This window comes from Mesocricetus auratus, unplaced genomic scaffold, assembly GCF_017639785.1.
Source record: "Mesocricetus auratus isolate SY011 unplaced genomic scaffold, BCM_Maur_2.0 Super-Scaffold_4256, whole genome shotgun sequence".
Classification (NCBI taxonomy): domain Eukaryota; kingdom Metazoa; phylum Chordata; class Mammalia; order Rodentia; family Cricetidae; genus Mesocricetus; species Mesocricetus auratus.
The window spans coordinates 89,293,373-89,306,754 of record NW_024429182.1 but is presented as its reverse complement, the minus strand read 5'-3'; the positions used below and the strand labels follow the sequence as shown (position 1 = coordinate 89,306,754).

At 43.5% G+C, this 13,382-nt stretch overlaps 1 protein-coding gene across 3 annotated transcripts in view; it reads right to left on the bottom strand.

Moving 5' to 3' along the window:
- The window catches only part of Dennd5a (DENN domain containing 5A), a 62,212-nt gene that overhangs the window by 21,826 nt on the left and 27,004 nt on the right, over positions 1 to 13,382 (bottom strand). For all 3 annotated transcript variants that reach the window (XM_040756462.1, XM_040756471.1, XM_040756482.1), the window contains 6 exons: positions 11,773 to 11,960; positions 6,115 to 6,432; positions 4,457 to 4,672; positions 3,824 to 4,058; positions 2,430 to 2,580; positions 1,293 to 1,386 (listed from right to left, as the gene is read on the bottom strand). In XM_040756462.1, the coding sequence (XP_040612396.1) occupies positions 1,293 to 1,386; positions 2,430 to 2,580; positions 3,824 to 4,058; positions 4,457 to 4,672; positions 6,115 to 6,432; positions 11,773 to 11,960 (1,202 nt within the window). The remainder of the gene's footprint in view (positions 1 to 1,292; positions 1,387 to 2,429; positions 2,581 to 3,823; positions 4,059 to 4,456; positions 4,673 to 6,114; positions 6,433 to 11,772; positions 11,961 to 13,382) is intronic.

Below are 13,382 nucleotides of genomic sequence, written 5' to 3'. Positions count from 1 at the left end.
CTACATGAAGATGGGAATGTAAAACTCTCAGCTATCATTCCAGCACCACGCCTTCCTGCATACCACAATCCTATGATCAACCCTATGAAACTGTATGCAAGCCCACAACTAAATGCTTTCTTTTATAAGAGCTGCCTCAGTTGTGGTGTCTCTTCACAGCAGAGCAGTAACTAAGACACCATCCCTCTCCTTATCCACATAAGGGGCAAAAACAAAGTCCACTATCTCCGTTCTTTTCTATTACTGCAATAAAATACCCTGACAGAAGCAACCTAGGTACAAAGTGTTGATTCAGGCTCACAGATGCACCTTACAGTTTATCATATCAGGAAGTCACAGCAGCAGGGCCTGAGGGAGCTGATCTCATCATATCTGCAATCAGCAAAGAACAAGGATGCTGGTCTTCGGTTTGCTTTCTCTACTCTTACATAATCCAGGATCCCCTGCCCAGGGAATGGTGCCACCCTGGGCAAGAGGACCTTCCCACATCAATTAAGGTAGTTAAGATAATCACCTACAGACATGATCACAGGCAAACCTAATCTAGACAACCCTACCCTGGACTGTGTCGAGTTGGCATGAAAACTAACCATCAGCCTCCTAAGGCACAGGTAAAAGTCCTCCATCCTCAGACTCAGCACTCACCCCAGTTCACTTTCCTCCCTTATATTTTAATAAAATTAGCTCTCCTATCATAGCACAAAGAAGTCCTAATTTTAAAGGCATTTCTCCCAAGTTTCAGACTGTCATCTTCTGAAGTTTGTATTACACTCGGCAGGGATTTAGTACAGAGAGAACATACAGGGTCATCTGGCTAGCTGCCATGTGGAAAACAAGCTACACTCTGCAGAGTCACACTTAAACCCTTCTCTATGGGGAGAGGCCATTGCTGGGACAATGACTAATACTAAGCTCCAAGGATATGACAGAAAAGGCGAGTGCATCATGACAGCAGATGCATATGTCAATAAAGCACTGTTGGCCAACAGGGAAGCAAGACAGGTGGGACTAGGAGTCCAGGAGGACTCTAGGTAGGAGAAACACAGGGAGTCATCATGTAGCCCGCCAGAGAAGTAAGATGTCCGTCCGGTAAGAGAAATACTTAGATGGGTTAAATACTTAAGTCAGAGCTAGCCAGTAAGAAACAAGCAAGGCCAACAGCTTCATAATTAATCAGCGTCTTGTGTGTTATTTGGGGACTACAACGTGGCAGAGCCCAGGCGACTGGTGGGGAAAAACCAAAGCGGCTGGCAAGGAAAAGGCTTCTCTCTCCAATTCGTATGGTGTCATACCTCTCTCTGGTCATTGTCTAGGCGAAGGTGTTCTGTGTGCTGCTTCTGCCGGTCTTTCCGCCTCCACTGGGCAGGGGCATTCCTTTTCGTCCACCTGACAATATCAAAGAGTCCATTAATAATATCTAACACTCAGCCGGGCAGTGGTGGTGCACACCTTTAATCCCAGCACTTGGGATGCAGAGGCAGGTGGATCTCTGTGAGTTCGAGACCAGCCTGGTCTACAAGAGCTAGTTCCAGGACAGCCTCCAAAGCCACAGAGAAACCCCGTCTCAAAAAACTAAAAAAAATAAAAAAGAAGAATATCTAATACTCTATGAGTTCTAAGACAGCCTGGTCTACGCAGTAAGAGAGACCCTGTCTCAAAATGGGGGAGGGGGAAGCTGCTAAAAATAAGGCCATCTGACAAAAGAAAATGAGACTGTCTAGGCAGCTGATGGTGAGCAGAGAACTGCTGGAGGCAGTACAAAGTTCTTAGGGATAAGCAGCTAAAAGAAAAGTGGCTGAACAAAAGAGAAAGCACTCTTCAAAGAATAAGACATTAATTTGTCTTAAAATATCTACTAAAACTTCACGTGCAGATACAAAATTGTCTGGAACTTGATACATTCATCTCCAAAAGAAACTAAAAAAGAACCATTCCGCAACATTTTCCACTTTGAGTTCAGGCCCAGTTATCTCCAACACCACTTTTTTTTTTTTTTTTGGTTTTTACGAGACAGGGTTTTTCTGTTTTGTTTTGGAGGCTATCGGTCCAGCCCGGCCTCAAACTCACAGAGATCCGCCTGCCTCTGCCTCCCGAGTGCTGGGATTAAAGGCGTGCGCCACCACCGCCCGGCCCCAACACCACTTTTTAAGGACATAAAGCTAGATAGCTGATATATTGGGTTCAGGTATGAGGTCATTTTAACCCACCTGTAGCCTGGCTACTTGCAAGTCCTGAGAATACAGTTATCTCAATTTGTAAAGTGGAGATAAACACTGACAGATACTCTTGACACCTACATAGCTTGGGTCCTGCACATACTTGTTTTTAAAACTTCTGAGGTCTTTTGTGTAACCACTCTAGCTTAGACTCTGGATGCACTGGCTACCGTGCTTGGTAGCTAGGATGGGGCATCTCTAGGATTTACTCACTTGTTGCTGGCTGGCCCAGTACAAAGTACATCAGACTGCAACTTAGGGAAAAAGCCAGGTTCATATTTTCCTTGTCCAATTTTCATGTCAAGCAGATGTGGGTGAACTGCAGTGTGGTCAATTTTTGCCAGACGTAGTTCAATTGCTTTTTCTGAATGAGATTTAAAAAAAAAAAAAAAAACCAAGTCAAACTTTTTTTAGAAGTGACTACTCTTACCTCTAGTCAACTGGAGTGGTTTTTACTCTCCTGCCTGAAAAATACACAAATAGAAAAGGAACATAAAATATGACTTCAAAACACTGGCCATTAGGCAATGAGGGGCAGAAGTTCCTAAAAATTAGAAACAGATCAGATGAGGTAATTCTTACAAATGTCTCAGCTAACTGCCCTGAGAATTTTCCCAGGGAACACAAGAGGGGAAACCTAGACAGAGTCTAGTGCAATCCCAAAGGCTGGGAACATGCCCACTTTATCGTATCTGTAGTGATCACTGGTGCTCGGGAAATAAAGCATACAGTTGCCTCAAGTGACACTACAACACCTCTTTTTCTGAAAGAACCTTAAGAGTGAGGACTAGTTAGCTCTTCACCCCATAGTTTAAACCCAGTATCCTAATAGATCCATGAGACTACATATTCTGATAACAGACAAGAGCAACTCAAATCATTATGCTCCAGATTCAACACCTGGATTCCAGATGGGCTGAGAACTGACTGGCAATAAGTAGAGCCTCAAGTGACCACAGTTCTGGCTTTACAGCCTTCAGCTGTTTGAATACTGCCATTTCCAAGTATAATACAAAATGAAAACAAAGGGAATCCTGACTTTAAAAATGATTTTTGAAGCCAAGCAGTGGTGGTGCATGCCTTTAATCCCAACACTCAGGAGGCAGAGGCAGGAAGATCACTGAGTTCAAGGTCAGGCTGGTCTACACAGAGAAACCCTGCCCCCCCCAAAAAAAAGATTTTGAAAGGCATGTGGATCTCTAGGAGTTCAAAGCCAGCCTGGTTTACAGAGCAGTTAGTGTTCCAGGCCAGCCAAGGCTACATAGAGAGACTCAGTCTCAAAAACAACAAACAAGATTTCCAGGTCAAAGGCAAACAAACAAAACATAAGGAAGAAAACAAGACATAGTGATGACACCTTTAATCTCTGTGCTGAGAAGCACAGGCAGGTAGAGCTCTGAGTTCAGGTCAGCCTGGTTTATATAGTGAATTCCAGAACAGCTAGGGTTACAGAGATCCTGTCTCAAAAGAACAAAATAAAATAAAATAATAAGGAAAAGCATCACAGGCCATATGATAACATATTCAAAGGCAAAAATAGAGAAAGCAGACATGTTTAAGAAAAGGGACACATTAGCAATAGAGTCCCAGAGGCTAAGAGGCTTTACCTGCTTCATCCACAGTGGTACACTTTTGATACATGGATGTCCGGAGAGTAGGTGTCCTAACATTCAACAGTCTGATCTTATCTACCCTCGAGTCAAAGACCCGGAGGACAGGGTCTTTATCATCGTCATCATGACACATGATCTTGTTGTCAATAAAAGATGCAAACATCTGGGTTTCTAGGAATCTTGAGAGGAAGGGCAGATAGGGCTCAGGTTGATCAGACAGAAAGGATGCCTAGTGGAATCAAAAGGAAGCAATCAACAACAGAGAAGAGAATATGTCAGCCCTAACCATCACCAACAACACGACCAAGGGCTAAAGTGAGACAATTCTTCTGCGAAGCTTCCTAGGTCTTTATGAAAAGCCAACTACAACCCTCCTCCCCTTTGTTAACTCCCATTAACTCAGATTTCCTGAGAATCTGACATAGCCAGTCCTGATGCTCAACTACACATACACCTTTGCCTAGAGAAAGAGAGTCCTTCCCAGTACCACAAAGCAAAACAGAAACAAAGGAGAGGCACTCTGGCTAGAGGTAACACAGTAACCATCTGCACCCCTGCTTCTCCACTTGACCTCACTTCTTCAAGTTGTGACTAGCTCTTATCCACACCTCCCCACATCTCACTCACTTTATCAAAGTTCTGCATCTGCTCCCTGTTGGTGAACCAGGACTCTTTATCCTGGCTGGGCTGGATGACAAACACTTCATAATCAGCAAACATTTGAGTAAAGCGATTGGCAAAAACTTCCCGGATCTGAATGTTTAGCTGGTAAATCCTGAGTTCTTCTTCATCACACTGAACTTTGAGATCTTTATTGCTACTGGGGTCTTCACGGACCTCCAGCTTAAAAAAGAAAAGAAGTGGGGGGGGGGAAGACAGTTGAAAATACAAACAATTATACTTTTACTACAAAGAAATACAACTCATCTGATTTTTTTTCCTTTTGGCCTCAGCAGCAAATGGTGAGAAAGTAAGAACAAAAGACAAAAAAATAGGGAGAAATATAAAAGGAAGGAATTCTAGAAATTAGAGATGTATTTTAGTGGCAGAACCTTGCCTAGGAAGCAGGTAGGAAGTAAAGATAGGGGAGGGGAAAAGATTCAAGGAGAAAAGACAGAGCTCAGTCTGAAGGTAGCCAGCAACTCAGTAAAGTGGAGATGCAGTGGCTGAGTTGAGTACAATCCAGCCAAGGAAGGAAAGGAGAGAATCACTCCTGGGTGGAAAGGAGAGGGAGCCTGGAAGTCAGAGCAGTCAATCAAACTCTGGCTCTGAGTTCCTTCTGGTATCACTTTTCTTTTCTTTCTTTTTTAGGGGGAGTAGGAGTAGGGGTGGGTTGTCACTTTTCTTACCTTTCTTTTTTTTTTGTTTTTTTTTGTTCTTGGTTTTTTTTTGTTTTGCTTTACGAGACAGGGTTTCTCTGTATTGTTTTGGAGGCTGTCGGTCCAGCCCAGCCTCGAACTCACAGAGATCCGCCTGCCTCTGCCTCCGAAGTGCTGGGATTAAAGGCGTGCACCACCACCGCCCGGCTTTTCTTACTTTTCAAAGACTATCCTTTTTTAAAAAAAGGAGATACATTTTTTATCTTCCTAAATATTTCTCTGTTCAACTGGTATAGCTGTTTTTTAGTATGCTGTACTTTACAAAATAGAGAAATAAATTGCTCACCACTTAAAAATAAGAAGTTCAATAAAATCATTGCACTGGCCTAACACTTACATGTAACTAACCAAAGCTGTATGGCAATGAGAATGGGAACAGTAAAGTGACAGACAAATAAGCACAGAAAGCTTAATTTCATTCATCAAGACCAGAAACAGGAAAGCCACATGTATCCCTGGGGAGAGCTCAGCATTACAGGGTCTGTTCTAAGCTGCAGCTGAACTCCAGGTGAGGCTCCAAATCTAGGGCGTAAATTCTTAAAGCCCTCTAAAGCTTCAGCATCAAGATGTATCTCTATTAGACTGCTGTGATACCACAGGGCAATGGATACGAAAGGTCCAGGCTTACCACCACCACCATCCCCCTTCCCAACCACTCTGTGAGTGTAACACTGAATGGCAACAGACTCTCCCTGATCTGCACAAGAAGCCACCCAATTTCAACAAAATAATATTTGATAGAACAGCTGCTAACACTAAATCAGTTTCCCATATGGAACATTGCCTTCACTGCTCACAAATATGCACTATCCTGACCTGGGTACTTTCTCAGCTTAAATCCATCTTCCCCAGGACAGCACTGTAACAAAGATTAAATGTGTCACAAACTTATTTCCAGCATCTTACTTTTTCCAAACTCACTCCAGTCCTCTTGACCAAAGCTTGCAACCGGGCAATAGTTTCATTCTCCTTGAGGAGCTCGTAAGAATGCAAAGGGGAGCCAGCAATATTCCCATTCCTCTTGTCAGACACAAGCTCAGAGGCTCGGATCCTCTTCAGCTTTGAGGCGCTTTCACTGCAATGGAGATTTCCTTCAGGGGGAATCCCGAAAGCCATGAGGATCTCAGAGACCTCCTGGACAAACTCCAATTTGTTGGGAAATTGAGGCAAGTCCTCTGGCAGCTCAATGAAATGGTTGTCAACATCCACAAAGCACAGGTTAGCCTGGAAATCAAAACAGGAAGGGGCATGAACAAATCGAGCACCATGAGAGAAATTTTGGAAAGGACAATGGATACAACTAAATGATAAGTATGAGACATGGTATAAAGAAGATGGAGGGAGGCAATGAGTCAACCCTATGCTCAGAGCTTCCCCAGCCTTTCAGATTATAAAACCTTAGAACCTGACATGATCTTTCTTCAGAAGTAAAATGCTAGAGGAAATAGCAAAAAGTAGTATAGAGACCATGATGGTATTGTTATTAGGCAACAAGAGCCTCGCAGAGAATGCTGGTCAAACGTCTGACAAATTAGTGAATTCCAGAGTCAGTGAGAAGTGAGTCAAAGTCCGGCACCAGTACTGAGTGCAATGGTCTTCGGTGTGACCCTGAATGCACTGAGTGTAGTAGCATCCCCACCTCGCAGCTTCACTTTTAATTGGTGAGATCTGATTGTTACAGTCCTTCCTTATGCCTCAGAGATTCAGCACTCACACACAATGCCAAAGTAGGCAATATGGGCTAACAAAGAACTTGTTACCATCTCAGTGTACAGATGAAACTGACAAAAAGAAGGTATGCAGGGAAGAACACACCTATAATCCTAGGACTTGGGGAAGCTGAGGCAGGAGGACACTAAGTTCCAGACCAGCACGGGGCTACATTTAGTTAGGCCATCCTGGGCTAACCTAAAAAGATAAACTTTAAAAAGGGTGGGGGGTGCAGACCTGACACAAGAGCTGGAGAGATGGCTCAGCAGTCAACACTGGCTGCTCTGCCAGAGGACCTGAAGACACAGGCACAGCTCAGTTTCCAGCATCCACATGGAAGCTCAACTGTCTGTAACTCTAGATCCAGCAGACCCATTGTCCTCTTCTGGTCTCCATGGACACCAGGCACAAAGAAATACACATACATGCAGGCAAAACAACCATACTCACTAAATTAGTTAATTTTAAAAACCTGACACAGGCTAAGTAACACACCTAAAATCACTACTTGATAGAGCTGGGGTTTGAACTCAGCTTGACCCCAGTTACATACTTACACTGCTCATTATCACCACTACTGATCCCCAAAGGTCTTGCACATTTCTTTTTTTGTTTTTGTTTTATAACCCTGTCTTGAAAAACAAAAACTATGCTATTACACAGCTGGGCAGTGGTGGAGCATACCTTTAAACCTAACACTGGGGAGGGAGATCTCCAAGTTTGAGACCAGCCTGGTCTACAGAATGAGTTACAGGACAGCCAGGGCTACACAAAGAAACCCTGTCTTGAAAAAATATATATATATATATAATAAATAATAAATTTAAAATGCTATTAGGCTAAACCATCAAAAAGAAAATAAAAACAAAATCAACTCAACAGGCATTGGTGGCACAAACCTTTAATCCCAGTACTTGGGAGGCAGAGGCAGGCAGATCTCTGTGAGTTTGAGACCAAGCCTGGTCTAACGAGCGAGTTTCAGGACAGTCTCCAAAACAATACAGAGAAACCCTGTTTCAAAAAAACAAACAAAAAAATTCGACTCAACAAGTCAAGAGCTGACAGAATGAGGTACACTCTTCCATCTCTTACTCCTTGGCTCAACTCTCTGTAAAAGAAAGGGGGAGGGGCTCTTCAACAAAAAACATGGAGGCAACTAAAATAGCTACATCATCTACCCAAAAATTCTTGGTGGCTTCTCTCCCAATGTTGTGAGTCAAATACAGAGTGTCTCTAACTATTTTTTTTAATTTATTCATTTGTATGGGTGCTTTGCCTGTTAAGTCTCAGGAGGTATATACAGACAGAAATGACAGTCTTGGCCCAATTCATGCCACTACAGGAGGATTTCTGGTGGTTAGATGGAAGTCAACATTCCTCAGGAACTTTTGGAACAGGTTTCCATCAGCCAAAAGGAGTCATTTCCCTTTCCTCTGGCAGAAGGGACACATAGCTCTCCACTTATGTACACCTGTGGCTACCAGCATATCAAAGTCCATGCTAGCCTCCAGGCTCCTTCAGTTCCCATTCACAAGTATCCATCATATATTTCAAAGCTCCCACACTAGCTTCCTGGACCTTCTCACCACCATCCTAAATGTTCAGGCCTGTTCCAGCTCATCGGCTTCTCTTCTCATAACCATTCTTCCTCCTTATAATCCACTATTCTCGACACCCCCACTTCCCCAGTCCAGGCCATGTCCAGTCTGCTTCTTTTTCTCTCTGCTCTGGACTCTTCCAGATGCCTCTAGATATATTCTCATTCTCATTCTCTCTCTCCCTCCCTCCCTCCCTCCCTCCCTCCCTCCCCCCCCCGTGACTTACAATAAAAACCTTCCCCCTAATCATGGTACTTTCTTTACTGCACCCCTCCCATACAGCCTGAATGTATATCTGTGCACCCCAAGTGTACTTGGTGCCTGTGGAGGTCAGTGGAGGACATCAGATCCCCTGAAACTATAGCCACCATGTGGGTGCTGGGAACTGATCCCAGATCCTCTGGAAGAATATCCAGTGCTCCTCACCATTGAGCCATCTCTCCAGTCTCATCTGTAGAGAATTTTATCAACCTCAAATTCTATGTCAGAGGGGACTGAGGAAAGTAGCTCAAGTACACACTTCGAAGACTGCAGGAGCCAGGCATTGCACGCCTTTAATCCCAGCATTTGGGAGGCAGAAGGAGGCGGATCTCTGTGAGGTCGAGGCCAGCCTGGTCTACAGAGCAAGTTCCAGGACAGCCTCCAAAGCTACACAGAGAAACCCTGTCTCAAAAACAAACTGTTGAGTGAGGGCTTTTCCTTGCCAGCCACTTTGGTTTTTCCCCACCAGTCGCCTGGGCTCTGCCACGCTGTAGTCCCCAAATAACACACAAGACACTGTATTAATTATGAAGCTGTTGGCCTTGCTTGTTTCTTCCTGTCTAGCTCTGATTTAAGTATTTACTCCATAATTGTTAATCTAAGCATTTCTCTTACCAGAGAAAAGGGTCCTACGGCAGCTACATGATGACTCTCTGTGTTTCTCCTCCCCAGAGTCCTCTTCAACTCCTAGTCCCACCTATCTTGCTTCCCTATTGGCCAACAGTGCTTTATTGACATATACACAGGACTTCCCCATCAACAAACAAACAAAAAAAGATTCACAGGAGCCTCTATGTAGACCTCACTAGTCACTCTGCAAAACAGAGCTGAAGGAGGAGGGGTAAGAAGATGAAATGAAAAAGGCCATTTAATTTCTAGGCTCATAAACAGTCTTAAGCTGTTTCCTCTCAGCACACAGTAGGGGGCAACCTGAAGCAATTTATAAAACTTACAACCAACTCCTCAAGCATTCATTCCTTCCTTTAACTGAGAAGGGACTAGCACCCATGTGACAGCTTTGTGAAGATGCAAACCCTGGCAGACACTGAAGGTCAAATGACCAGTTCTCTTCTGCTTACCCCTGCCTTGCTGAAAGGAGTCATGGGAAGACTTAGCTACTGTCTAAGGAAATAAATACGAGAATCCTCCAAATCCTCAAAACTCTCAACAACTCTTCCTTCAGAGGGTCACAAAGCCCTTTGTCAACCTGAGCTTCTAGGCTTAATCCCAGCCAGCTGCCCCTAGTGTATCTTTGAGTTCATCACTGAAGGCGACCTCAGCACACAGGGTCCTGGGGGAAAGAGAAGGAGAGGAAAGAAAGGGGACAGGCACAAAGTGACAGCCCCTTCTTCACTCCAATGCTCTCAAGCTTACTTTTCTGACATGGCTGTGACTTCAGACAATGAAACCCAAAGAGAAGCCAGAACAAAAGATGCCTCCTCACAAGAGCAGCTCAGGCTCCCATTTGCTCAAGGCCAGCTGAGATCATGTGTTGGTAAAAAAAAAGAACAAAGGACTTTTTAGACTCCTGATGGCTGCAACTGATGAATTCTAATTTGAGGGTCTAAGAAATGAACACTCTCTGTCCTTCTATAGAAGGTTCCTTTTATAAATCAAGCTTACCCCACCTCAAATGTCCTGATGCAACCACGCACAGATCCACATCAATGCCACATCTGCTACAATGCTTCCTTCTAACAGTAGAGTTTAAAGGTATCTTATAGTATAAAGATGCCAACTAAAATGTCAAATTAAATTATCTCTGGGCAATAAAATGTGAGCTAATTCTTATTTATTAGTTCTTGAAAAAAAAACTATGAACATGTATTCTTTTGGGTAAAAAACTAAAAATATGTTTCAAGGATACCACTATTCTTACCTCATCAAGTGTAGTGGCTTACTCTTTTAAAAGGAGTGACCTGCAGCTCTTTACCCCCCCACACCAGATTATCTGCTATAAATCAGCATAGAAAATGCCCAACTAAGCCGGGCGCTGGTGGTGCACACCATTAATCCCTCGGGAAGCAGAGGCAGGTGGATCTCTGTGAGTTCAAGACCAGCCTGGTCTACAAGAGCTAGTACCAGGACAGCCTCCAAAGCCACAGAGAAACTCTGTCTCAAAAACTAAAACAAAACAACAAAAAAAAGCCCAACTAGGTAACTGCCTTCAAAATTGTGTGAGTTTCAGAGGGCAAGCCTGGTGAATGGGATTCTGAGACCATAGACAAACCTTCTTATGAAGAACACATTGGTATTCTTCAATCCCACTATCTAAACGGACCATAGGGAGAGCCTGGAAACAGGTACAAAGGCTGTTCTAGTGATGGAGAAAGCCACAGAGTAGAGGATCCACATGCGAGAACACAAAGAATACTGGAGTCCCTTACACAAACCATAATTTCTCAAACAGTCCCATTAAGAAAGCTGCTAGCTTCCCAGCAAATTCCTCACACTCACACACTTGAAGCAGAGAATGAGGACAAAGAGTCCTAAAGGGACAGAACTTGTCCCATGTATACAAGAAGCCAAAGATGGCAGTAAAACTGGGAACACAATGTTTGAAAGAACTATGTATTAAAAAAAGCAATTAAGCCGGGCGTTGGTGGCGCACGCCTTTAATCCCAGCACTCAGGAGGCAGAGGCAGGCGGATCTCTGTGAGTTCGAGGCCAGCCTGGTCTACAAAGTGAGTTCCAGGACAGCCTCCAAAGCTACAGAGAAACCCTGTCTCGAAAAACCAAAAAAAAAAAAAAAAAAAAAAAAAAAAAAGCAATTAATAAAAGACACAAATACAATGGGAATGTCAGGTGATAAAGAACCTCTAAAATGATACAAATTGGGCTAAAGGTTCATTGTATTTTTCCCTGAAAAGTTATTCATGTTCCCTGTCCTCACCCCCAAAAAGGCATTGGTGACACCATGCTGGGCTCCTCCCAGAACCTTTGTCCTCCAGTGTTAGAGAGGACGAGCGGCCCAACACTCAACTTCTCATCTCACCTCCTGAGGCAGCTCCAGCTTTGACCGGTCATCGAGGCCATTGGAATGCAAGCCCATTAGGTATGGAACAGGAGCATCTAAGAAGTGCAGGAGAGAAGCTGGAAGGATGGGGACATAGACATGCTGCCATTGGAAAGGAAACATGAGAGCTGTAATCGTCTCCGCCACGGTCATCAGTCTCTGGTAATCTAGGTCAGGAAAACAAAAGAGAGAAGCACACTCAACAAACCAGTCAAAACAATACTTGCTTCTCAAAGAGAAAGCTCAAATTGCCAATGCAATCCAGCTGACCCAAGGACCACTGTGCCTCAGACCCTGGTAGGCCACACGTTGAAACATAAACCCCATCACATACACAAGTCCAGCTAGTAATAAAACCTAATACATAGAAATAATAAATGTCACTTTTCTCTAGATACTCTTCCAGAATATGTCAAGTATATTCTCTAAAGTGGGGCTAGAACAGAAAGAACAGTGGTTAGGATTTTCTGCTCACCAGACAGCAAAACTAGATCGATCATTTACCACACAGACACTTCTACACACTAATACAACTTTGAAGGTTTAGCTGGGCATGAATAGCTCATGACTATAATCCCAGCACAGAGGCTGAGGCAAAAAGACTGTCATGAACTTAAAGCTAGCCTGTGAGACTCAAATATATATATATTCCTCACACTAATAGCAAATTAATCATAGGTCACACTTTTCTTTGACTTGATATATTTGGCCTTCATTCCCAGTTCCTGGCACACAGGTCCTAATAACCCTCTTTTTTATTTGTTTTTGTTTGCTTGCTTTTTGGACACGGAGCTGAGGATGGGGTAGAGACCTCCCTGGACAGCTTTCAAAGTGAGAGCTAGTCACCAGAAAGGCATGATTAAAGGCCAGGTTCTCAGACCAACTTTGATCTCAGGGCAGAAGGGACAGATGCTAGAAACTTAGTTAATCACCAAATAGCAAAGAGTTCATCGCTCAGGCTTGTGTAGTCATAAAAATAAACCAATAAAATTAAAAAGCAGATTCAAAGAGCTTCCCGGCTGGTGCACACACTGATGTGCTGGAGCGAGGCTCACCAGAGAAGGGGGCACGGCGCGACCTGCACCATGCAATTCTATTACACTGGTCCCAAACTGTATCTTTTGTAATAAATAATACACAAAGTACTCTTCTCAATTCTGTAAGCCACTCTAAAATCTATCCATATGAAGAGGGAGGTGTGGAAACCTCAAAAATACACAAAATACAAACAGCCCAGGCTTGCCATGGTCTGGGCTAACTCCAGATTGTTCATCTCTTCTTCTGGTACTTTTCTTTTTTAAGGGTCTTATTATGTAACTCTGGCTGACTTGAAACTTGCTATGTAGACCAGGCTGTCCCCAAACTCACAAAGATCCACTTGCCTCTGGGATTTAAGGCAAGCACCCCCACCCCCAGTCCTCTATTACCAGTAAGTATTACCATAATGAAAAGTCTAATAATTCTCCAGATGATGGTCATTCTTATATTTTGAATATTTTAAAATTCTTACTTGCTTTGAAAACGTAAATTAAAGTCTTACAATTCTCAGACATCTGAAAAATGTATTTTAAAATCCAAAAGATGAAGGG